Genomic DNA, 27,114 nt, shown 5'->3' on the forward strand with positions numbered 1-27,114 from the left:
AAGCCTGCGCATTGACGTTATCTCTGAGTAGAGGGCTGGGCCGGGCTCGGTGGCCACGTCTGTAATCCCAGGACTGTGGGAGGCCGGACAGGAGTCTCCCTTGAGCCCAGGAGTTCGAGACCAGCCTGGGCAACATACTGAGATGCCATCTATTTAAAAAAAAAAAAAAAAAGCCAGTAGCCAGGCGTGGTGGTGCATGCCTGTAGTCCCAGCTACTCAGGAGGCTGAGGCAGGAGAATTACTTGAACCTGGGAGGCGGAGGTTGCAGTGAGCTGAGATCGCACCACACTGCCCTCCAGCCTAGCCTGGGCGACAAAGTGAGACCTTGTCTAAAAAAAAAAAAAAAAAAAAAAACTCAGGACATCTGGACAATTCCGCAGACTTGGTGGGAGATGTCCTGTATGGCCATAAATATTGTGTAATTATAATTGTTGGTCAGCTTAGAATGCGGCTATTTTCAGACCTTTAGCATTAACCTTATAGGTGCCTTGTGAGTGCCTAGTTACTCACTTTAACATGCAGTCGCTCTAGCCATGTTTTATTAAACCAGATGCCTGGTAAGCAGTGGCTCCTCTAACAAGTGGGCAGCTTGGAACTGGGAACGAGAGAGCCACCGAAACAGAATGAGGGAGACAAAGAAGTGGGCATCACCCTCAACTCCACAAGGGCTTCCCAAGGGCGCTGTACCGTACGCAGGCCCAGGACGAACTTTATTTCTCGCCCCAGCATCGCTGTCCTTGTCAGTGAGACCCTGGCTTTAGGGCAGACAGGACCACGTTTCATAAGTTCATGCTGTCCCAGCAGAGGAATAACGCCAGAAAGTGTTCCAGTACAACCAGAGAAAGAGAGTCCATGAGAAATCTGCCCTTGTGAAGTTGGAATCCCCTCAACCTCACCCCGCTGACTTGAATGAAGCAACTGAGACGGGCTATGATGGAGCAGATCCGGTTGCTCGACCTTCTCCCTTGCACCAACACATGTAGTTAATAGTTACTGGACATGCATATTCAGTGGGTTCTGTGGGTTCCAGGTACCAAACTTGTATTGAATGGTATGTGCCAGACACCGTCTTGAGATCTGGAGAATAAAAAAATAAAAAAATAAAAACGAGACATCCAGGGCACAGTAGCCTTGCGGTCTTCCTGGAACTAGAGAAAATTCAGCCCTTCTGCTCCTTGGGAAGCTATGTTTGGGGAAAAAAAAAAAGAGAGAGAGAGAGACTCCAAAGAGTTTGTTATTAAATTTAAGTTGAAACTAGGTGTATATAGTACAAGAGTTCTTACCATGCATTTAATCTTAAAATGTGCTGATATCTAGAACCCTAAAACCCTGCACTTTTTTATTGCCTCTTACATTATTATTTTGGTCATGTATGAAATATAGCAGGCATTTCTCGGTACAGGTGAAATGCTACATGTTCTAAACTAAGGAATAAGTGCATTATTATAATGTCTGCCTTGGCCAAACTGTATAAATCCCCCCCTCCGCCCGCCCCGGCCAACATCCCTTCCCTGCTTTTTTTTTTCTTTCTTTCCTAGTGCTTACCTTCACCTAAAATGTCCTATATTTTTACTTTTTTTTTCTGGTTATTTTCTTTCTTTCTTTCTTTCTTTTTTTTTTTTTTTTTTTTTTTTTTGACAGTCTTGCTCTGTCACCCAGGCTGGAGTGCAGTGGCGGATCTCGGCTCACTGCAACCTCCACCTCCCAGGTTCAAGCGATTCTTCTGCCTCAGCCTCCCGAGTAACTGGAACTACAGGCCCGCGCCATCATGCCTGGCTAATTTTTGTATTTTTCTTTAGTGGAGACAGGGTTTCACCATATTGGCCAGGCTGGTCTTGAACTCCTGACCTCGTGATCCGCCCGCCTCAGCCTCGCAAAGTGCTGGGATTACAGGCCTGAGCCACCGAGCCTGGCCTCTTTCTTTCTTTTCTTTCTTTCTCTCTCTCTTTCTTTCTTTCTCTCTCTCTCTCTCGGCTGACCTCCAAGCCTGAGTACTTTTTGTATTTTTTGTAGGGATGGGGTTTTGCCACATTGCTCAGACTGGTCTCAACTGATTAGCTCACTTCGGCCTCCCAAAGTGCTAGGATTACAGGCATGAGCCATTGTGCTGGGCCTTTTTCTGGTTATTTTCTCCCTGCCCACTAGAATGTGAGTTCCATAAGGGCAGGGCTGAAAGTTTTGTTGCTTTTTGCTACCGCTACTATTTTTCAAGAATTTGTAACCAGTGTACTTTGTGCGAGTACCTAGCACATAGTAGGTGTTCAATAAATATTTACTGAGTACAGCTAATGAATACTGAATTACCGTGAATATTTTAAATAATTACTTGCTTTGTAAAGAAATCTATTTCTTCTCTCTGCCCAACTGCTGCTGCATCGCCATCACAGACACCAGCCATGTGCAGCCTATCTAGCTAGCCAGGGTCACCAAGGTCCTGGGCAGAACCAGCTCTCAGGGACAGTGCATGCGGGAATTTATAGACACAAGCCACTCCATCATCCACAGTGTAAAAGGCCCCATGCGCAAGGGCTATGTGCTCACCCTGTTTGGAGTCAGAGCGAGAGGCCTGGAGGTTGCACTGAGCTTGGCTGCTCACTGGGTCTTGGATGTTGGGTTCCACCACTTGGTCCATGAGAATGCTGTGCCATGATCTGCTCCTTTATTTTATTTGCCAGCCGCACAGGAATTGAGATATGCATTTAAATAAAGTGTTTGTGTGCCAAATTAGAAAGAAAAGAAAGGAAAGAGACAAAGAAAGAAGAAAGAGAGAGAGAAAGAAAGAGAGAGAGAAAAAGAAAGGAAGGAAGGAAAAAAGGAGGGAGGAGAGAAGGAAGGAAATCTTTTTTTAAATTATTATTATTATTTTTTTTTTTTTTGAGACGGAGTTTCGCTCTTGTCACCCAGGCTGGAGTGCAGTGATGCAATCTCGGCTCACTGCAACCTCTGTTTCCTGGGTTCAAGCGATTCTCCCTCCTCAGCCTCTCAAGTAGCTGGGATTAAGGCGCCCACCACCACGTGAAATCTATTTCTTAAAAAAAAAAAATCTTGGCCAGGTGCAATGGCTTACGCCTGTAATCCCAGCACTTTAGGAGGCCGAGGCGGGTGGATCACGAGGTCAGGAGATCAAGACCATCCTGGCTAACACGGTGAAGCCCATCTCTACTAAAAATACAAAATATTAGCCGGGCATGGTGGTGGGCGCCTGTAGTCCCAGCTATTCGAGAGGCTGAGGCAGGAGAATAGCATAAACCCAGGAGGTGGAGCTTGCAGTGAGCCGAGATCGCGCCACTGCACTCCAGCCTGGGCGATAGAGCGAGACTCCGTCTCAGAAAAAAACAAAAACAAAAACAAAAACAAAAAAAGTCTTGCAAACTTCCAGAAGGAAGGGAAGGAGGGAGTGAAATCTATTTCTTTCTCTTTTCCTTTTTCTTTTTTTGACACAGAGCTTTGCCCTTGGAGTCCAGGCTGGAGTGCAATGATGAAATCTCAGCTGACTGCAACCTCTGCCTCCCGGGTTCAAGTGATTCTCCTGCCTCAGCCTCCCAAGTAACTGGGATTACAGGTGCCCACACCCGGCTAATTTTTGTATTTTTAGTAGAGACAGGGTTTCTCCATGTCGGTCAGGCTGGTCTCGAACTCCTGACCTCAGGTGATCCACCTACCTCAGCCTCCCAAAGTGCTGGGGTTACAGGCATGAGCCACCGTGCCCGGCCACCATTCTAATTTCTTAATCTTGTCTTCTTTCTCTGGCTTCAGTGGTAGATATTTATTAACCAGTTTAAACATGAGTCATTATTTATATCAAATGTTTGGATGTATAACGTAAAATGAACCTTAATCTCTGTCAAAAAAGATACTACTGGGAGCATCGTTTGGCTAGGAGTCAAGATGAGATTGAGCTACTTTATGGGTTGTGGAATGCCAAGTCAGAGAGATTTGAATAAGTAACACTTCAGCAATATGAGATCTGGACAGCATCCAGGAGCCAAGGTCCAAGATGCTAATAGGAGTGATGTAGTTGTCCCTGAACAAAGGTTTGCCACAGTTTACGAGCCTCAGAGGTTAAGATGCAAACCAGAACAATGCTATTGGATGTGCAATCCGTGATGTTTCATGGGGAGGTGGGTAGATTTGGGCAACCTTGCCTTCAGTTTACTCCTACTAGCATCAGGCTCTGTCCACCTGAGCAGCAGAGGCTATATGGTTCTATTCTGTGAAAAGATCAAGTTGGAAATGGAGGAGTAGAGGAGAAGGTTGGAAATCAGAATCCTCCCACATGTATTCTTCCCTCCATTGAGACATTTTATTTGTATATATTTATTCCTGAAAAAAAAAAAAAAAGAGTCCCAGGATTTTTTCTCCTGTGTTTTTGTCTTGTTTCTTCTCGGTCCATGATGCCAGTTGAGGTCATCAGTACAGCGAAACCAAACTGGTGAGATGGGAACAAATTATTCTGTCACTTTTCTAGATCTTTTTATTTATTTATTTATTTATTTATTTTTATTTATTTTTTTTTGAGATGGAGTCTCGCTCTTGTCGCCCAGTCTGGAGTGCAATGGCGAGATCTTGGCTCACTGCAACCTTCGCTTCCCGGGTTCAAGAGATTCTCCTGCCTCAGACTCCCGAGTAGCTGGGATTACGGGTGCCCACACCACGCTTGGCTAATTTTTGTATTTTTAGTAGAGATGGGGTTTCGCCGTGTTGGCCAGGCTGGTCTCGAACTCCTGACCTCAAGTGATCTGCCGGCCTTGGCCTCCCAAAGTGCTGGGATTACAGGTGTGAGCCACTACACCCGGCCCATTTTTCCAGATCTTTGAATTGCACATCAAATCTGGAGCTGACTGCTCCACACTTGTTTAACCTGCCTATGAGGTTCACGACAATTTTCCCAGCTCTGTGATCATCAATGACTTTGAATTCACCAATATAACCATGCTTCATCATCACAGTTAGAAACCAGACCATGACTTTAGAGCATGACCTAATAAGAACCTGGCATGTGGGTCTCTTTTTGGCATTCATGCACACCATTATGGTGGCACAGAAAGATGATGGAAACTATTTGTACATTTTTGTGTAAAGGTACTAGAGATTTAATTCTGCAATGGCAGAGTTTCCTGTCCTAAAATATCTCTGAGGATTTGCTAAGGCAGATCCTGCCTTTCATGTCTGGCTTAAAATTTACCTGTTGCGTGATTTAAATATAACCAATGTCAAATCACAACTAAATTTTCCATGTTACATCTGGTTCTTATTCCTTTGGGCATGATTTAATTTATCATATTAGCTAGTTGACATGTTGGCTTTAACGATAATGAGATTCAGGCTGGGCAAGGTGGCTAACACCTGTAATCCCAGCACTTTGGGAGGTCGAGGCTTGTGGATCACCTGAGGTCAGGAGTTCAAGACCAGCCTGACCAACATGGTGAAACCCTGTCTCTACTAAAAATACAAAGTTAGCCAGCCAGTGCTAGCAATTTTAAAACTCTCACTTTCTTTTGCAATTTTTAATTGCTTAATTTGAATTGATTGAGACATGTACTATCTCTGTTCACCCCCACTTCCCATATCCAGAATTGATCCAGGTTTTTAGAGCCTAAAGGCTTAATTTGGGGATGGGGGTGTTATTTAAGAAACTAATATCAAAATTAAAATTTTAAATGAGGTCGGGTGCGGTGGCTCATGCCTGTAATCCCAGCACTTTGGGAGACTGGGGCAGGTGCATCGCTTAAGCTCAGGAGTTCAAGACCAGCCTGGGTAACATGGCGAAACCCCTTCTCTACCAAAAAAATACAGTATTTAGCTGGGCCTGGTGGCGCATGCCTGTAGTCCCACCTACCTGAGAGGCTGAGGTGGGAAGATCGCTTGAGCCCAGGAGGTCAAGGCTGCAATGAGCTGAGATCACGCCACTCCAGCCTAGGCAACAGAGTGAGGCCTTGTCAAAAAAAAAAAAAAAGAGAGAGAGAGAGAGAAATACAAGCCTTCAGAGACCCTCATATTAACTTCATGGTAAATCTGCCTCTGCTCACCCCTCCCACCTGTAGCAACTAATATCTTCATTTCCAGATTTACTCCGAAAAAACTGTGCAACTGCTTCACATGTTTCCTCTTGATTCACTAATTTGTAACTCACTTACTGAAATGCTGATGAAAGAATTGAGTCAAAAAATAAATAGACCTCCTTCCCAGCCCTGGCTTGTTCAGAGCATCTACTACAGAGGAGTCTTAAGGGTTTTGTATGCTTAGAGTTGAGAGACCAAATAGCTCCTGAAAACTGTAGCTAGAGGAAATGCCATATGGGGACAGGCCACAAGGAGAACTCAAGCCCCTGTAAACCAAAAATGAAATATTCTAAGCCCCCAATTTACTAAACAGATTCAACCTCCCACTTCAGCCTCCCAAATAGCTGGGATTACAGGCACATGCAACCATGCCCGGCAAATTTTTGTGTTTTTTGTAGAGATGGGGTTTCGCCATGTTGGCCAGGCTGGTCTTGAACTCCTGACTTCAAGTGATCTGTCCACCTCACCCTCCCAAAGTGCTGGGATTAGTGAGCCACTGCAACAGCCCTCTAACACTTATTCCTGAAGTTTTCTTTCTTCCTTCCTTCTCGGAAGCCCCTTCCTCCCTCTCTTGTTGCTTTAAGGTACCTTCACCCTGGCTAGGCCCTATTGTTCTTTTATCGGTTTTTTGTTTGTTTCTTTAGCCTACATATGCTCTTCCACCTGGGTTATACAAATGCAAAGTACATCGTAGTTCCATGCTGGGCCTTATTATTAACAAGAACTTTCTGAATCTCTTAAGATGTAGTGAAAGCAGATATACATAAACTACGTTGAACTAAACTGTATTTTCTAAAAGTAAATAAATGTGTTGGCTGGGAGCGGTGGCTCAGGCCTGTAATCCCAGCACTTTGGGAGACCGAGCAGGAGGATGGCTTGAGCTCAGGAATTCGAGACAAGCCTGGGTAACATAGTGAGACCCTGTCTTTACAAAAAATACAAAAATTAGCCGGGCCTGGTGACACAAACCTATTCTTCCAGCTATTTGGGAGGCTAAGGTGGGAGGATGGCTTGAGCCCTGGAGGCAGGGGTTGCAGTGAGCCAAGATCATGCCACTGCACTCTAGCCTGGGCAACAGAGCAAGACCTTGCCACCAAAAAAATAAAATAAATAAATGTGTTTTTAAAAAATGCACTGCCCACCTTTGAAGGCAGCAATGGCACTATGAATGATCTCTAATTTCTTGAGTCAGCTTGTTTCTTGAGTTGCTTCTCCATGTAGTGAGTTAGTCAGTTAGTTAGTTTTGCCGGGCCCCCTTCCTCCACATTGGAAACATTCCAGAGTGACCTGAAGATTTAAAAAAAAAAAAACTGGAGACCTCCTCTTCTTAGAAAAGAAATATATGAATAAAATAACTTTCCATGTAGCTTGGGCAACATGGCAAAACCCCGTCTCTATGAGAAATTTAAAAATTAGCCAGTTGTGGTGGTCCACGCCTGTAGTCCCAGCTACTCAGGAGGCAGAGGTGAGAGAATCACCTGAGTTCAGGAGGTCGAGGTTGCAGTAAGCCTCAATCACACCACTGCACTCTAGCCTGTCCGATGGAATGAGATCCTGTCTCAAAAAACAAGAGGCCAGGGAGGCCAAGGTAGGCAGATCACCTGAGGTCAGGAGTTCGAGACCAGCCTGGCTAACTTGGTGAAACCCCATTTCTACTAAAAATACAAAATTAGCTGGATGTGGTGGCGTATGCCTGTAATCCCAGCTACTCAGGAGGCTGAGACAGGAGAATCACTTGAACCTGGGAGACGGAGGTTGCAGTAAGCCGAGATCGTGTCATTGCATTCCAGCCTGGGCAACAACAGTGAAACTCCATCTCAAAAACCAAACCAAAACAAAAACAAACAACAACAACAAGTTCCCCATGTAAAATATAAAGTTTTAATAAAACCAATAAAGTAGCTACCACTTACTGAGTACTTACAATGAATCTTTAGATTAGAACTCTTCTTCATCGGGGCAAGGACCCATTTGTCCCCAGTATCCACAATAGCTCCAAGCACAGTATGTGCTCAAAACATATCAGTACATGTAATAAATTGATGCCAGCCACAATGCAAAAAGCTTTACATGCATTCCTAATTTAATCTCAACTCCCTCCTCATCACTTACCACGCATACAAACACACAGCTTGGTGAAAGCAGTATCTTTAGCCCCCATTTTGCAAATGATGAAACCAATATTATGAGGGTTGAATGGCTGGGCCTGGTGATGCACACCTGTAATCCCAGCATTTTGGGAGGCCAAGAGGAATCGCTTGAGCTCAGGAGTTCAAGAGCAGCGTGGCCGACATAATGAAACTGTGATTGCACCATTGCACTCCAGCCTGGGTGACAGAGCAAGACCTTGTCTCCAAAAAAAAAAAAAAGAGGGTAGAGGAATTTATATTTATCCAAGGTCACCTGGCTGGTAAGTAAATGATCTCTGACTCCAGAACCTCTCTTAACCAGGCTTCTATGAATAGAACAAAGTTGGAATGGCACTGATCAGAATATTCCATCACCAAGGTGTCATCCCAGTGGGCTAATCCACACCAGTGGACTTGAAACACGCTTTGGGTTGCTGTATGGTAGTATGCTAAAGGTAATTTATAATAATATACCTGTAGAAATAGTAATATATTTTCTCATACAGTCAGTTCTTATTATTATGATAGTTATGTTCTATAAAGTTGCCACAAACATTAAATTAGCAAATACTGAACCATTGCTCCTAGAAAGAATACGGCTGGCCCCTAACTTACAATTGTTTGACATACAATTTTTCGACTTTACAATGGCTCAAAAGCAATATGGATGGCGCAAAAGCAATATGGAAACCACAGTTTTGATCTTTTTCCCAGGCTAGTGCTACTAGTGCTATTTGCTATATGTATAACAAATACATTTTAGGGAGTAGCCAAATTTGCAAATATGTAATCAATGAGTAATGAGGATCTACTGTATATGCATGTTTAATATTTTCAAAACCTGGGCTGGGCACAGTTGCTCACGCCTGTAATCCCAGCACTTTGGGAGGCTGAAGCAGGAGGATCATTTGACCCCAGGAGTTCAAGACCAGCCTGGGCGACATGGCAAAATGACATCTCTACAAAAAATACAAAAATTAGCCAGGCATGGTGGTGTGTGCCTGTAGTTCCAGCTACTTGGAAGGCTGAGGTGGGGGGATCACCTGAGCCCGGGAGGTTGAGGCTGCAGTGAGATGTGATCAAGTCACTCACTGCACTCCAGCCTGGGTGACAAAGTGAGACCTTGTCTCAGAAAGAGAAAAAAAAGAAAAGAAAAAAAAGTTTCAAAGCCCTTTTCAGTCTAATGCTCTCCCAACTGAGCTATTTTGGGCAGCCCTTCAAAGCCCCTTTTGTCACGTGCGTCCATGTGAAGAGACCACCAAACAGGCTTTGTGTGAGCAACAAGGCTGTTTATTTCACCTGGGTGCAGGTGGGCCGAGTCCAAAAAAGGAGTCAGCAAAGGGTGGTGGGATTATCATTAGTTCATATAGGTTTGGGATAGGTGTACAAAGTACATTCTTAAGGGCGGGGAAGAATATTACAAAGTACCTTCTTAAGTGGAGCGGGGAGAATATTACAAAGTACCTTCTTAAGTGGAGCGGGGAGAATATTACAAAGTACCTTCTTAAGGGCAGGGGAGAATATATCATATCAGTTAGGGTGGGGCAGGAACAAATCACAGTGGTGGAATGTCATCAGTTAAGACTATTTTCAGGTCTTTTGTGGATATTCAGTTGCTTCAGACCATCTAGATGTATACGTACAGGTCACAGGGGATATGATGGCTTAGCTTGGGCTCAGAGGCCTGACATTCCTGTCTTCTTATATTATAATCAGAAAAATAAAACAAAACAGTGGTGAAGTGTTGAGGCAGCGAAAACTTTTGGGGGTGGTATGGAGAGATAATGGCAATGTTTTTCAGGGTTGCTTCAAGCAGGATTAGGGGCAGCGTGGGAACCTAGAGTGGGAGAGATTAAACTGAAGAAAGATTTTGGGGTAAGGGGTGATATTATGGGCTTGTTAGAAGGGGCATTTGTCGTATAGAATGATTGGTGATGGCCTGGATGTGGTTTTGTATGAATTGAGAAACTAAACGGAAGGAAGACACAAGGTCCGAATAAGAGAAGGAGAAAAATAGGTATTAAAGGACTAAGAATTGGGAGGACCCAGGACATCCAATTAAGGAGTGCCCAAGGGGGTTCAGCATAATTATTTGCTTGGTTGGTGAGTTTTTGGGCTCTATCCTTGAGTTTTTTTATGTTGTCATATACCAGGCCAGACTGATGTAGGTAAAAACACTGTTTGTTTAAAAATATAGAGTCCTCTTTTTTTAGCAGTGAGTAAGTGGAGGCCTGGGTGATTTTGGAGGAAAGAGAAATGCAAAGCCAGCAATTGTTTGTTAAAGAAGGATTAGAAACAGCTAGGAGAGAGTGAGATTGACGGTGTGGTGGAGATAGCTGGGGAGAGGTAGAGGGTGGCATAAGAACGGGAACCAGAATAAGAGTGAGTATAAAAGTAAAGAATAGGACTTCATCAGGGTGAAAGTATTGGAGTGTACTTTGTCAATGAAGATCTTCTATCCACTTAAACAGAGACTTAAGGGTGGTGATTTGAGGTAAAACCAGGAGCCACTAAATACCAAGAGCCTGAGAAATTGCTCAGGTGATTTGACTAATAAAGGCTGGTCCATTATCAGACTGTATAGAGGTGGGAAGGCCAAACTGAGGAATTATGTCTGACAGAAGGGAAGAAATGACTGCGGTGGCCTTCTCAGACCCTGAGGGAAAGGCCTCTACCCATCCAGTGAAAGTGTCTACCCAGACCAAGAGGTATTTTAGTTTCCTGACTCGGGGCATGTGAGTAAAGTCAATTTGCCAGTCCTGGGCAGGGGCAAATCCCCAAGCTTGATGTGTAGGGGAGGGAGGGGGCCTGAACAATCCCTGAGGGGTAGTAGAATAGTAGGTGGAACACTGAGAAGTGATTTTCTTGAGGATAGATTTTCACGATAGAAAGGAAATGAGAGGTTCTAAGAGACGGGCTAGCAGCTTGTAACCTACATGGAAGAGATTATGAAATGACAACAGAATAGAATGGGCCTGTGAGGCTGGAAGGAGATATTTTCCTTGGTCCAAGAACCATTTGCCTTGTGTGGGAAGAGATTGATAGGTGGAAGTTTCAGTGGGGTGTAGGTAGGAGTGACCAATGAGAAGGAGAAAAACTGGCCATGAGGGACAGAAGTTGGAAGGCTAGCTGCTTCTTTGGTTACCTTATCAGCATAAGCGTTGCCCTGAGCGATGGGATCTGATGCCTTTTGGTGGCCCTTGCAGTGAATGACTCCAGCTTCCTTTGGAAGTAAAGTGGCCTTGAGAAGAGTTTTTATTAAAGAAGTATTAATGATAGAGGACACTTGCGTAGTGAGGAAACCTCTTTCAGCCCATATAACAGCATGGTGGTGCAGGATATGGAAGGCATATTTAGAATCAGTATAAATATTGATGCATAGTCCCTTGCAAGAGTGAGGGCCTGAGTTAAGGCAATGAGTTTGGCTTACTGAGACATAGTGGAGGTGGGCAGAGCAGTAGCCTCAGTGATAGATGTAGAAGATACAATAGCATAGCCTGCCTTTGCTGGTGAGTGGCGATTAGGCCTGGTGGAACTGCCATCAATAGTGTGATCAGGGTGAGAAACAGGAAAGAAGGAAATATGGGGAAATGGAGTGAATGTCAGGTGGATCAGAGAGATAGCGTCATGGGGGTCAGGTGTTGTATCAGGAATAATGTGGGAGGCCAGATTGAAGTCCAGGCCAGGAACAATGGTAACTGTGGGAGACACAGCAAAGAGTGAGTATAGTTGAAGGAGCTGGGGGGCAGAAAGTATATGCGTCAAGTGTGAGGAGGAAAATGGATTTTGAAAGTTATGGCAACTGTAGAGAGTAAGTGGAGCATAGCTTGTGATTTTGAGGGCCTCTAAAAGTATTAAAGCAGCAGCAGCAGCCGCTGCACACAGACATGAGGGCTAGGCTAAAACAGTAAAGTCAAGTTGTTTGGACCGAAAGGCTACGGGGCGCAGTCCCAGCTCTTGTGTAAGAATTCTGACCACACAGCCCTGCACTTTGGCTGTGTGTAATGAAAAAGTTGGAATGAGTTAGGGAGAGCTAGTGTGGGAGCAGCTTTTAGGGCTGTTTTTTAAGGAATGGAAAGGAGAGTGGGGAGAGGATTTAGGATTTATGGGGTCAGTTAGGTTGATCTAGAACAGAATAATGGGTTGTGGAGGGAGATATTGAGGATAGGAGAGTATATGGGTTTGGCACTACAGGGTGGATAGGCAAGACAATTTGGTTGATAAGGCACAGATCCTGAACTAACCTGTAAGACTTGTCTGGTTTTTGGACCAGACCTTTCAAAGTCATGAGTTAAACATATTACTTATCTCCATTTAAGAGATTGTAAAATTGGATGAATTAGCAGTTGGAATTGGCCTGTTCCTATGTCACACACAGGACCAATTTCACAGGCATGAGACCCAAACAGTCACATAGGGCCCTTTGCTCAGAAGGGTCTCACAATTGGCTTAAAGTTTTACTGTCATTACCTTGAACGTCTCCATTGTTTGTTAATAAAGGGTCCAGCATTTTTATTTTCGCTGGACCCTACAAATTATGTAGCCAATTCTAGTCACACAGCAAGCAAACAAGATTAGAAACTGGGGAGAAAAGAAAATACTAAATTATTTACTTATCAAATTGAACAAAACTTTTTTCAAAGTGCCTATTTAATATGATAAAGTTACCACTTATTGAGGGTTGGTTGTATTAAGCTCTTGGTATTTATTAGCTCATTTAGTCCTTATGACACTCTGTGAGTTGGATATTATTTTCTTTACTTTTCTTTCTTTCTTTCTTTCTTTTTTGAGATGGAGTGTCACTTTCGTTGCCCAGGCTGGAGTGCGATGGTGCAGTCTTGGCTCACCGCAACTTCTGCCCCTGGAGTTCAAGCGATTCTCCTGCCTCAGCCTCCAGAGTAGCTGGGATTACAGGCATGTGCCACCACACCCAGCTAATTGTGTGTGTGTGTGTGTGTGTGTGTGTTTGATGGAGTCTTGCTCTGTTGCCCAGGCTGGAGTGCAGTGGTGCAATCTCGGCTCGCTGCAAGCTCCGCCTCCTGGGTTCACACCATTCTCCTGCCTCACCCTCACAAGTAGCTGGGACTACAGGTGCATGCCACCATGCCCGGCTAATTTTTTTTTTTTTTTTTTTTGTATTTTTAGTAGAGACAGGGTTTCACCATGTTAGCCAAGATGGTCTTGATCTCCTGACCTAGTGATCCGCCTGCCTCAGCCTCCCAACATGCTGGGATTACAGGCATGAGCCACCGCGCCCAGCTGAGACAGGGTTTCACCATGTTGGCCAGGCTGATTTTGAACTCCCGACTTCAGGTGATCCACCTGCCTAGGCCTCCCAAAGTGTTGGGATTACAGGCGTGAGCCACCGCACCTGGCCTGGATATTATTTTCATTTAACACATCAGGAAACTGAGGCCCAGAGAAGGTAAGTAACTTAAACAAAATCATACAGTTAGGAGGCAGCATAGGTAAAATATTAATCAAATCTTTTTTACTTAAAAAATATGCTTGTACCACTAGACTCTATTACTGTGTCTATTTTGTTTTATTTAGCTCCAGTTGTCAGGTAACTTGTAATAAGAGTTTGAATTTTGAGAATTTCATGGTGAACTTTTAACTAAGACATCTATGTTTTATTTGCAGTTCACCTATAAAATGGGCTTTTATTTTATTTTTTTGAGACCAAGTTTCATTCTTGTCCCCCAGGCTGGAGTGCAATGGTGTGATCTCGGCTCACTGCAACCTCTGCCTCCCGGGTTCAAGCAATTCTCCAGCCTCAGCCTCCTGAGTAGCTGGGATTACAGGTTCCTGCCACCACACTTGGCTAATTTTTGTATTTTCAGTAGAGACCGGGTTTCACCATGTTGGCCAGGCTGGTCTCGAACCCCTGACCTCAGGTGATCCACCCACCTCGGCCTCCCAAAGTGCTGGGATTACAGGCATGAGCCACCGCACCCAGCCTAAAATGGACTTTTAACAAAATATAAATTAACTCAGGCCGGGAGTGATGACTTACGCCTGTAATCCCAGCAATTTGGGAGGCCAAGGCGGGCAGATCACTTGAGGTCAGGAGTTCAAGACCAGCCTGGCCAACATGGTGAAAACCCCCTCTCTACTAAAAATACAAAAAAATTAGCTGGGCATAGTGGTGCACACCTGTAATCCCAGCTACTCAGTAGGCTGAAGCACGAGAACCGCTTGAACCCAGGAGGCAGAGGCTGTAGTGAGCCAAGATCGCGCCACTGCACTCCAGCCTGGGTGACAGAGTGAGACTCCATTTCAAAACTAACAAACAAAAATAGGCACTTGACAAACTGACCTTTTTATTTTTTATTATTTTATTTTATTTTTTTGAGAGGGAGTGACGCCCAGCCTGGGCGACAGAGCAAGACTCCTTCTTAAAAGAAGAAAAAAAAAAAAAAGAAAGATACCTCTTCTTTGCTTATTTAGGAAAGAAAAATTGATGGCTCTGGTAGCTTTCCTAAAACAATGTGTGTTTGTGTGATTTCTGTCACTTCAATGTGTTTCAAAGCATTATTATAAAAATAAATCGAAAACAACCTAAAGTCTAGCAATAAAAAGAATAATTAATGTGAGGCACAGTGGCTTATACCTGTAATCCCAGCACTTTGAAAGGCTGAGGTGGGTAGATTGCTTGAGCTTAGGAGTTTCAGCCCAGCCTGGGCAACATGGTGAAACCCTGTCTCTACCAAAAATACAAAAAAAATAGCTGGGCATGGTGGTGCGCACTTGTGGTGGTCCCAGCCACTCAGGAGGCTGAGGATGGAAGATCACTTGAGCCTAGGAGGCAGAGGTTGCAGTGAGCCAAGATCATGCGCCTGGATTCCAGCCTGGGTGACAGAATGAGACCCCATCTCAAAAGAAAAGAAAAAAAAAAGGAAAGATGGTGTCTCCCACTCCAAAAGAATTTAAAAAGACTTACAAACATTAGCTGGGTGTGGTGGCACATGCCTGTAATCCCAGCTACTGGGAAGGCTGAGGCAGGAGAATCGCATGAAACCAGGAAGTCAGGGTTGCAGTGAGCCGATATCGCTCCACTGGACTCCATCCTGGAGACAGAGAGAGACTCCGCCTCAAAAAAAAAAAAAAAAAAAGGGAGAGAGAGAATTTAAAAAGTGAGCGCAGAGCCGGGTGCGGTGGCTCAGTCCTGTAATCCCAGCACTTTGGGAGGCCAAGGCGGGCAGATCAAGAGGTCAGGAGATCGAGTCCATCCTGGCTAACATGGTGAAACCCCGTCTCTACTAAAAATACAAAAAAATTAGCCGGGCGTGGTGGCGGACGCCTGTAGTCCCAGCTACTCGAGAGGCTGAGGCAGGAGAATGGCTTGAACCTAGGAGGCAGAGCTTGCAGTGAGCCGAGATCGCGCCCCTGCACTCCAGCTTGGGCGACAGAGCGAGATTCCGTCTCAAAACAAAACAAAACAGGCGAGGGCGGTAGCCCACGCCTGTACAAAAAGTAGCTGGGCATGGTGGTGCGCCTCTGTAATCCCAGCTACTTTGGGAGGCTGAGGCACGAGAATCGCTTGAACCTGCACTCCAGCCTGGACGACAGAGAAGACTGTGTCTCAAAAAACAAAACAAAATAAAAACGAAATAATTTAAAATTAAAATTAATTTTGTGTGTTTGTTTTTGAGACGGAGACTCGCTCTGCTGCCCAGGCTGGGGTGCAATGGAACGATCTCCGCTCACTACAACCTCTATCTTCCGGGTTCAAGTGATTCTTCCGAATCAGCCTTCCAAGTAGCTGGGATTACAGGTGCGCGCCACCACGCCTGGCTAAGTTTTGTATTTTTGTAAAGACGGGGTTTCACCATGTTGGCCAGGCTGGTCTTGAACTCCTGACAGGTGATCTGCCTGCCTTGGCCTCCCAAAGTGCAGGGATTACAGGCATGGCCACTGCGCCTGGCCCACTAAAATTAAATTTAAAAAAAGAAAAAAATTATAAATTCACATGATAGACTATTACATTATCAAATCTTACATTTTTATTACTAATGACACATATGTAAAGACATGAAAAATTCTCACAATAACTATATTAAAGTGAAAGAAAATCAAAACTTGTAAGTAATATATACTATTTATTCATTCATTAAAATATTTATCAACCACCTGATATTCATTAGGCAATGTGCTAGGTACTCAGCCCAATTTTATGTAAGAGCTTTATTGACTGGTCATTGACATACAATGAACTGTCCATGTTTAAAATGTACAGTTTGATGTTTTTGACATATGCATACACCCAGGAAAGCATCACCACAATTAAGATAATAAACATATTCATCAGCCCCAAAGTTTATTCATATCCCTTGTAATCCCTGCCACCCTTGCTGCCTACCTTTCCCCATTCCCAAGCAACCATTGATTTTCATTTGTCACTGTAGGGGACTTCATATTTCCTAGCATTTTTTTTTTTTTTGACACAGGGTCTTGCTGTGTTGCCCAAGCTGGAGTGCAGTTTTGTGATCACGGCTCACTGCAACCTCCACCTCCTGGGTTCAAGCCATCCTTCTACCTCAGCCTCCTGAGTAGCTGGGATTACAGGCAGGTGCCACCACACCTAGTTAAATTCTTGAATTTTCTGTAGAGACAAGGTCTCATTATATTGCTTAGTCTGGTCTTGAACTCCTGAGCTCAAGCAGTTCTCCTTCCTCAGCTTTCCAAAGTGCTGGGATTATAGGCATGAGCCACCATGCCTAGCCTAATATTTCCTAGAGTTTTATATGCATGGAATCGTACACTATACATTCTGATTTGTCTGGCTTTTTTTTTTCTTTTTACTCAGCATAGTTATTTTGAGCTTCAGCCATAATATTGTGTTTATCGACAATATATGAACACTACTCAAAAATATATATTGATGAATTAGCATCTCAGGTAAAAGGAATATATTATATACATATAATATATATAAATATATTTTATAACTCAGTGTCAATTGTGCACATATACCACAATTTATTTGTTCTGCTTCTGATGGACATTTGGGTTGTTAGAACTTTTTGGCTCATAAAAATAAAGCAGCGGGCTGGGCCTGGTGGCTGTGCTCACACCTGTAATCTCAGTACTCTGGGAGGCCAAGGCAGGAGGATCCCTTGAGCCCAGGATTCAAGACTAGCCTTAGGAACATAATGAGACCTCATCTCTATGAAAAATAAAAACAAAAATAGCCAGGTGTGGTGGCCTGCGCCTGTATCCCAGCTACTTGGGAGGCTGAGGTGGGAAGATGGCTTGAGCCTGGGAGGTCGAGGATGCCGTGAGCCATGGTCACGCCACTTCACTCTAGCCTGGGTGACAGAAAGAGACCCTGTCTCAAAAATAAATAAATAAAAATAAAGCTGTGTAAAAACAACAACAGCAACAAAAGTTTTTTAAAAAGCTGTGATTAACATTCATGTGTTAGTTTTCATATGTACAGATACATTTCTTTATGCATGTGTATGCAGAATTTCATTGCTCTAGGGTAAATACCTAGGAATGGATAAAATGATAGGAGTATGTTTAACTTTTTAAGAAGCTGCATGATTATTTTCCAGACATTGTTCCATTTTATATTCTCACTAGCAGCATATGAGAATTCCAGGTCCTCCATATCTTTGCTAACACATGGTTTGGTCAGTCTTTTTCATTTCAGCCATTCTAGTGGTATGTAGTGATATCTCATTGTAGTATTGATTTACACTTTCCTAGTGACTGATGATGACGAATGTATTTTTTTTTTTTTGAGACAAAGTCCTGCTCTGCCGCCCAAGCTGGAGTGCAGTGCTATGATCTTGACTCACTGCAACCTCGCCTCCCAGGTTCAAACAATTCTCCTGCCTCAGCCTCCTGAGTAGCTGGGATTACAAGTGCATACCACCATGCCCGGTTAATTTTTTTTTTGTATTTTTAGTAGTGACAGGGTTTTGCCATGTTGGACAGGCTGGTCTCGAACTCCTGACCTCAGGTGACCCATACACCTCGGCCTCCCAAAGTGCTGGGATTGTAGGTGTGAGCCACCACGCCCAGCCCCATTTCTTTGTCTTCTGGCTTATGTTATTGCTTGTTGAGGAGTCAGCTGTTGGTCCAATTGCCCCTCCTTTTATTCTCTGGTTGCTTTAAAGATTTTCTTTTCTTTTTAAGTTCACTGTAATCTCAGCGTGGGCTTTTTAAAAATCCTGACTGCTATTGTTTGAGCTTCTTGAGACTGTGGACTGTATCATTTATCAGTGCTGAATATTTCGCTATCTTTCCAAATCTTGCTCTGACAACCAGGCTGGAGTGCAATGGCACAATCTCAGCTCACTGCAACCTTCACCTCCCAGGCTTAAGTGATCCTCCCACTTCGGCCTTCCGAAGTGTTGGGATTATAGGCGTGAGCCACTGCGCCTGGCCACTTTATTTTATTTTATTTTATTTTTTGAGACAGAGTCTCACACTGTCGCACAGGCTGGAGTGCAATCGCGTGATCTCAGCTCACTGCAACCTCTGCCTCCCGGGTTCAAGCGACTCTCATGCCTCAGGCTCCTGAATAGCTGGGATTACAGGTGCCTGCCACCATGCCTGGCTAATTTTTTGTATTTTTAGTGGAGACAGGGTTTCACTATGTTGGCCAGGCTGGTCTTGAACTCCTGACCTTGTGATCTGCCCGCCTTGGCCTCCCAACGTGCTGGGATTACAGGCATGAGCCACAGCGCCTGGCCGCCACTTTTAAAAAATAAAATCCCTTTGGATACTTATTGGGAAAGTAACACCCAAAATATTAATGGATGTCTCTGGAACAAGAGTAATTTTAACTTTTCTACTTTATGTTTTTCTGTATTTTCTTAATTATCTACCATGAATATGTATTATTTTTATAATCATGTATTAAACATGTATTATTTATCTATTACATTATTAATATATGTAATAAACATGTATTATTTTTATAATCAGAAGAAATAATGCTTCTAAAAGCAAAAAACAATGCGTAGTATAATTTTAAAAAACAATAATATATCCTCTTACCATATCTTTTTAACCTTTGTTTCCCCTGAAGAACACCTAAAAAACAAAAATAAAACCCTTAAGAAACAATAATAAAAAGTGAGGTGTGGCCGGGTACAGTGGCTCACGCCTGTAATCCCAGCACTTTGGGAGGCCAAGGCGGGTGGATCACAACTTCAGGAGTTCGAGACCAACCTGGCCAATATGGTGAAACCCCGTCTTTACTAAAAATACAAAAAAAAAAAAAATTAGCTGGGCATGGTGGTGCATGCCTGTAATCCCAGCTACTCGGGAAGCTGAGGCAGGAGAATTGCTTGAACCCTGGAGGCGGAGGTTGCAGTGAGCTGAGATCGAGCCACTGCATTCCAGCCTTGGCAACAGAGTGAGACTCCATCTCAAAAAATAAAAAAATAAAAAAAAAGTGAGGTGTGCTGTCCGGGCACAGTGGCTGACACCTGTAATCCCAGCACTTTGGGAAGCTGAGGTGGGTGGATCACCTGAGGACAGGAGTTCGAGACCAGCCTGGCCAGCATGGCAAAACCCCATCTCTACTGATAATAGAAAAATTAGCCAGACATGGTTGTGCGTGCCTGTAATTCCAGCTACTTAGGAGGCTGAGGCACAAGAATCACTTGAATCTGGAAGGTGGAAGTTGCAGTGAACTGAGATCATGCCACTGTGTGTCAGCCTGGGCAACAGAGCAAGACCCTGTCTAAAAAAATAAGTAAATAAAAAAGTGAAGCGTGGGGTGGGAGGCTTGGTGGTGGTTGTGGTGTTATTTTATAGAAGGCAAAAAGAGAAACTGGCAAACGTGATTGTGAATACTGGCTTCTGAGTCAAAAAGACAATTGAAAGTATTTTTTCATTTGTTTGTAGGACAGCAAGAATCACTTGACAATTGGTTTGTGAGCATAATGGCATCTATAAACAGAACCACTGAAATAATGAAAAAACATGGAGTAAGCAAACAACATCTCCTGGAGGAGATAAACAAAAAGCGTGAATCCAACTGCTTGGTGGAGCGAAGCAATCAAGTCAGCTTACTGAGAGTTCAAAAGAGGCACTTCCCGGGTGCCTATCAGTCTTTTACTGATACCACAACCAAAGAGCCTGTTCCCAACAGTGGCAGGAGCTCCTGGATCAAGCTGAGTCTCCTTGCTCACATGGAGAGAAAGCACTTTCCACCAAAAAGTAAGAAGTTATCATAGGATTTTTCTTTTTTTTTTTTTTTGAGATGGAGTTTTGCTCTTGTCGCCCAGGCTGGAGTGTAGTGGCGCGATCTCAGCTCACTGCAACCTCCACCTCCCGGGTTCAAGCGATTCTTCTGTCTCAGCCTCCCAGGTAGCTGGGAATACAGGCGCCTGCCACCACGCCTGGCTAATTTTTTTGTATTTTTTAGTAGAGACGGGATTTCACCTTGTTGGCCAGGCTGGTTTCAAACTCCTGACCTCAGGTGATCCACCCACCTCGGCCTCCTAAGGTGCTGCGATTACAGGCATGAGCCACCACACCCAGCCTATGATAGGATTCTTTTTTTTTTTTTGAGACAGAGTTTTGCTCTTGTTGCCCAGGCTGGAGTGCAATGGCACGATCTCAGCTTACAGCAACCTCCATCTGGATTCAAGCGATTCTCCTGCCTTAGCCTCTCGAGTAGCTGGGATTACAGGCATGCACCACGAAGTCTGACTGATTTTTTTGTATTTTTAGTAGAGACCAGGTTTCTTCATGTTGGTCAGGCTGGTCTCGAACTCCCAACGTCAGGTAATCCACCCACCTTGGCCTCTCAAAGTGCTGGGATTACAGGCGTGAGCCACTGTGCCCGGCCTATGATAGGATTCTTAACCAATGTATAGGAATGATTTGTAGGTATTCCTAAAAATTAGGAAGAATTTCTGGGATTGAAAGAGGTCCCTGAGTATTGCCCTGGTGTAGCATAAAGGCAATCTGTTTGAAGGTAAAAGTGTCATTAAACTAGGCTGGTGGATTGTAAGATCTATTATAGACCAGAGACTCTCTTTTTTTATGCATACAGAATCCCAGGCCTCAGCTTCAGGCCATCTCATTCAGTAGACTCTAGGGAGGTGCCTGGAAATCTGCATTCTCAGCAGACTAAGGTGATGCTGATGCCAATGGCCTGAGAACCACATTTTGATAAGAGTTGTTATAATAGTTACAATAGACCACAAAAACTTCAGAAACCTGCTATCTCATCAATTTCTCTGGCCTTTACAAACATTTCATGTGCAAAATTGAGGTGCAGTGGAGATCCTTTTGATGACAAATATCACACAAAAAGCCCTAATAAAATGTGGAGAGGCCGGGCGCGGTGGCTCACGCCTCTAATCCCAGCACTTTGGGTGGCCAAGGTAGGCGGATCACCTGAGGTCAGGAGTTTGAGACCAGCCTGGCCAACATGGTGAAACCCTATCTCTACTAAAAATGCAAAAATTAGCTGGGCGTGGTGGCACGCACCTGTAGTCCCAGCTACTTGGGAGGCTGAGGCAGGAGAATTGTTTGAATCCCAGAGGTGGAGGTTGCAGTGACCGAGATCACTCCGGTGTACTCCAGCCTGGGCGACAGAGTGAGACTCCTTCTCAAAAAAAAAAAAAGTGGACGAAGGTTGTTGGGGGCAGGGGATGGCATGGTGGTGATGGTGGTGGTATTATTTTATAGGAGGAAGAAGGGGAGCTGATAAATACTTTCATTGTGAATACTTGTTTCTTAGTCTAGGCAGGCAGCTGAGATAGCATTTTTTCATTTATTTGAAAAAAAGAGAAGGGGGTGTGTAATCATATCTAATACAACCAACAAATTATTAATTTAGATCAGAAACAAAAGAATCACCACACTTGAGATTTCAATTATTTGATGTGGCTGTGACTTTACACTTGCCCAGTGCTCTTAGGAAGTGGAGTAGAGTGTGATACAGTGTGGTGTAGAAAGCTGAGATTCTCCACTGTGTTTAGAGTTAATTTGTAACAGTCATGTGTTTGTTTTATTCAAAAATAACTCTAGGGCTGGGCAAGGTGGCTCATGCCTATAATCCTAGCATTTTGGGAGGCCGAGGTGGGCGGATCACCTGAGATGAAAGGAGGAAGTATTACGTCTCACTTTAAATCAAAAGCTAGAAATGATTAAGCTTAGTGAGGAAGGCATGGCAAAAGCCAAGATAGGCCAAAAGCCAGGCCTCTTGTGCCAGTCATTTATCCAAATTATCAATGCAAAGGAAAAACCCTTGAAGGAAATTAAAAATTCCCTTTAGTGAACACACAAATGATAAGAAAGCAAAACAGCCTTATTGCTGATAGGGAGAAAGTTTCAGTGATCTGGACAGATGAACCCAGCCACAACATTTCCTTAAGTCAAAGCCTAACCCAGAGCAAGGCCCCAACTCTCTTCAATTCTGTGAAAGCTGAGTCTCTCTGTCACCCAGGCTGAAGTGCAATGATGTGATCTCAGCTCACTGCAACCTCTGCCCCCAGGTTCAAGTGCTTCAGCCTCCCAAGTAGCTGGGATTGCCTGACACCACGCCCGGCTAATTTTTTTTTTTTTTTGTATTTTAGTAGAGATGGGGTTTCGCCATGTTGGCCAGACCGGTTTCAAACTCCTGGCTTCAAGTGATCCACCCATCTTGGCCTCCCAAAGTGCTGGGATTATAGGCTTGAGCCACTGCGCCCCGCCAGGAGGCCATTATTCTAAGTGAAGTGACTCAGGAATGGAAAACCAAATATTGTCTGTTCTCACTTATAAGTGGGAGCTAAGCTATGAGGATGCAAAGGCATAGGAATGATATAATGGACTTTAGGAACCCCAAGGGAGAGAAAGGTAAAAGAGGGGCAAGGAATAAAAGACTATATGCTCGGTTGATGGGTGCACCAAAATCTCAGAAATCACCGCTGAAGAACTTACCCATGTAACCAAAACCTACCTTTACCCCAAAAACTACTGAAATTAAAAATAAACAAAAGAAACCACCCTATCTAAGCAGCACTCCTCAACACTCTATAATCCCTTACCCAGCTTTCTTTTTTACCACAGTGTTTATCACTCCCTAATGAAGGCTAGGCTCCTTGAAGGCAGGGATGGTATCTGCTTTTTTCACTACTTTATCTTCAGTCCCTAGAACAGTGTCTGGCACAAATTAGGAACTCAGGAAACGTTTCCTGGCTGATTGAATAAATGTTGGGACATGGAATATACTTTCCCAGAAGTAGTGGTAGAACTTACCTCATTCCTCTCGAGACCAATAGCTATGTCCTTGGGCAATGGCTCACAAACCTAAGAGTTTCTCACAGCAACCTTAGTTGGTTGCTGTGGAATAATCTTTAGAAATGCAGGAGGGTAATAATACAGTAATTTTGCTGGACATATTCAACACGAATTGGAAGGCACTGTACTCCTTTCCTTTGCATACCTGTGCAAGAGGAAGAAACACTCATTTACTCTTTATTCATTCAACGAATATATATCAGTGCTTACTTTATGTCAGGCACTCTTCTACGTGCTTGTCAATACAGTGATGAATAAAATCTTGCCTCAAAAAGCTTAGGTTTTGGTGTGCTGGCTCATGCCTGTAATCCTAGCACTTTGGTAGGCTGAGGCAGGAGGATCCCTTGAGCCCAGGAGCCTGGGCAACATAGAGAGACCTCTTCTCTATTTCTAAAAAAAAAAAAAAAAAAAGCTTAGATTTCACTGGGTAGACAGCCAGATAAACAAGTTAAAAAATAGTACATTTCAGCCAGGCACAGTGGCTCACGCCTGTAATCCCAGCATTTTGGGAGGCCGAGGTGAGTGGATCACCTGAGGTCAGGAGTTCGAGACCAGCCTGACCAACGTGGTGAAACCCCACAAAAATTAGCCGGGCATGATGGTGCGTGCCTGTAATCCTAGCTACTCTGGAGGCTGAGGCAGAAGAATCACTGGAATCCGGGAGGAGGAGGTTGCAGTGAGCAGAGATTGCGCTACTGCAGTACAGCCTGGGCAACAAGAGCGAAACTCCGTCTCAAAAAAAAAAAAAAAAAAAAAAAGGAAGTAAATGTCAGATCAGATAGTGATAAATGGGTAAGAGCTATGGGGAAACAGAAAACAGCAGGGTGGGGGATAGGAGGTGTTGGATGGAGGGTGTATTGCTGCCCATATAACTATATGGGGATTACTATCCAGGGCATGAGGGATGACCCAGGACTCCTGGGTTCCTTGAGGAGTCCAGTGTAAACAGGGATAAGGGACAGAATGAGATTAGTCCTGATGGTCGAACCTAGCGGTGGTCTAACCTGGTGGGGAGGCCTGTGTGTTGAGGGGAAGTAATGTTACAGATTTTGCATAGAGTATTTGGAGTTCTGGGTGCTCCTCTTTGCTTCTATTAATAGTGACGTGAAGACTAGGAAAGAAGTTCTCTTAGTCCGAGATTTCCAGGCCCTCTTTTCAATCTTCCACTTGGAGATGTGGAGCCCAAAAGAGGGGCAGTTTATTTAAATATATAGAATTAAAAACACCTGGGTTCAAGTTTTGCCTCTGTCATTGACTAGTATCATGCTTTTAGTAATTTGAGGTTTTTTTTGTTTTTTTTTTTAGAGGCAGAGTCTTGCTCTGTCACTGGGGCTGGAGTGCAGTGGTGTGATCATATAGCTCACTGTATCCTTAACCTCCTGGGCTCGAGCGATCCTCCTACCTCTCAGCCTCCCGAGTAGCTGGGACTATAGGCATGTGCCACCATGCTTAGCTAACTTTTGTATTTTTTTAATAGAGTCTGGATTTTCCCATGTTGCCCAGGTTGGTCTCAAATTCTTGACCTCAAGCAATCTGCCTGCCTCAGCCTCCCAAAGTGCTGGGATTACAGGCGTGAGCCACCGTGCCCAACCATTTGGTCTGTCTTTCTTTCTTTCTTTCTTTCTTTCTTTCTTTCTTTCTTTCTTTCTTTCTTTCTTTCTTTCTTTCTTTCTTTCTTTTAATTTATTGAGACGGAGTCTCACTCTGTCACTTTGTCACAGGCTGTAGTGCAGTGGCTCGATCTTGGCTCACTGCAACCTCTGCTGCCCGGGGTTCAAGCGATTCTCCTGCCTCAGCCTCCAGAGTAGCTGGGATTACAGGTGTGCACCACCACACCCAGCTAATTTTTTTTTGAGATTTTTTCTTGCTCTGTCACCAGGCTGGAATGCAGTGTTGCGATCTCGGCTCACTGCAACCTCCACCTCCCGGGTTCAACTGATTTCTCCTGCCTCAGCCTCCTGAGTAGCTAGGACTACAGGCGCATCCCACCACACCCAGCTAATTTTTGTCTTTTTAGTAGAGATGGGGGTTTCAACATGTTGGCCAGGATGGTCTCCATCTCTTGACCTCGTGATCCGCCCACCTCAGACTCTCAAAGTGCTGGGATTACAGGCGTGAGCCACTGCGCCTGGCCGCCATTTGGTGTTTCTTTTTTTTTTTTTTTCTGGAGTCGGAGTCTCGCTCTTTCGCCCAGGCTGGAGTGCAGTGGCGTGATCTTGGCTCACTGCACGTTCCGCCTCCCGGGTTCAACCGATTCTCTTGTCTCAGCCTCCTGAGTAGCTGGGACTACAGGAGCGCGCCACGACGCCCGGCTAATTTTTGTATTTTTTTAGTAGAGATGGGGTTTCACCATCTTGGCCAGGATGGTCTCCATCTCCTGACCTCGTGATCCGCCCACCTCGGCTTCCCAAAGTGCTGGGATTACAGGTGTGAGCCACCGCACCCGGCCCATTTGGTGTTTCTAAACCTTAGTTCCTGTATCTGAAAAACAATACTCTGCCCTCCAGGGTTATTTTTAAAACCATGAAATGTGTTATAAGTTATATAACAAATACTTTTTATTTTTTATTTTTTCAGATAATGCCATATTTGGATAAAGCGCATCTCCAGAGACACACGGAAATACATTCTCTTTGATTCTTCTTCAGTGTGTCTAAATTATTTACAAATTATTAATTATAAACAAAGCTAAACAAAAGTATTCACTAGATCCCTCAAAAAACATTAAGTCACATAAAACATATTATATCTTTATTCATTCCATTCTATCATTTATACTTAGATGATTTGAAGAGAGGATTTGAGTTTTTTAGATACTTTCAAACATGAATACCTAAGAGTTTAGTTTACAGTGATCCCTTTTTTTTTTTTTTTTTTTTTTTTTTGAGACAGAATCTCGCTCTGTTCCCCGGGCTGGAATGCAGTGGCATGATCTCAGCTCACTGCAGTCTCCATCTCCTGGGTTTAAGCTATTCTCCTGTCTCAGCCTCCTGAGAAGCTGGGACTGCAGGCGCATGCTACCACACCCAGCTAACTTTTGTATTTTTAGTAGAGATGACATTTCACCATGTTGGTCAGGCTGGTCTTGAACTCCTGACCTCAGGTGATCCACTCGCCTTGGCATCCCAGAGTGCTGGGATTACAGGTGTGAGCCACCATGCCCAGGCGATCTTCTCCTTAGTAATCTAAAATGTTTAAATAATAGTTTATATTTGTTTCTATAACTCAGTGGAATATATTGACCAACCCCACTGATCAGGTTGAAGGCTAAAAAGTTAACACTTGCTTCTAAATGATAGATTAACTTCCTCTGTTAAAGTTATAGTTTTGATTATTTGAATAAGGAGATATTTGAGAGGCTAATATAAGGTGCCTGTAGACAGGGCTTTCTGTTACATTACGTTGTCCATCCCCACAGTGGTGATGGTTAGAATTATCTCATGGCCACATCCTATTTGGCTACTATCACCTCCATTTCATTGCTTCTTGGATCACAGTCTCTTCAAATCACTTTTTTTTTTTTAGACGGAGTCTCGGTCTGTTGCCCAGGCTGGGGTGCAGCAGTGTGATTTGGCTCACTGCAACATCTGCCTCCGTTCAAGCAATTCTCATCTCAGCCTCCTGAGTAGCTGGGACTACAGGTGTGTGCCACCATGCCAGGT

At 44.0% G+C, this 27,114-nt stretch overlaps 1 protein-coding gene across 2 annotated transcripts; it reads left to right on the plus strand.

Moving 5' to 3' along the window:
- The first annotated feature begins 259 nt into the window (after positions 1 to 259).
- On the plus strand, positions 260 to 27,080 carry SPATA45 (spermatogenesis associated 45). Of its 2 annotated transcripts, none has more exons than XM_055108366.2 (3): positions 260 to 3,562; positions 20,060 to 20,374; positions 26,030 to 27,080. In XM_055108366.2, the coding sequence occupies exons 2-3, from the start codon at positions 20,098 to 20,100 to the stop codon at positions 26,047 to 26,049; spliced, it is 297 nt and encodes a 98-aa protein (XP_054964341.1). In that variant the 5' UTR covers positions 260 to 3,562; positions 20,060 to 20,097; the 3' UTR covers positions 26,050 to 27,080. The 2 variants fall into 2 exon arrangements, with proteins under 2 accessions (XP_054964341.1, XP_057157339.1); XM_057301356.2 differs by lacking the exon at positions 260 to 3,562 and adding an exon at positions 3,582 to 8,646.
- The last annotated feature ends 34 nt before the right edge of the window (positions 27,081 to 27,114 follow it).

This window comes from Pan paniscus, chromosome 1, assembly GCF_029289425.2.
Source record: "Pan paniscus chromosome 1, NHGRI_mPanPan1-v2.0_pri, whole genome shotgun sequence".
NCBI lineage: Eukaryota > Metazoa > Chordata > Mammalia > Primates > Hominidae > Pan > Pan paniscus.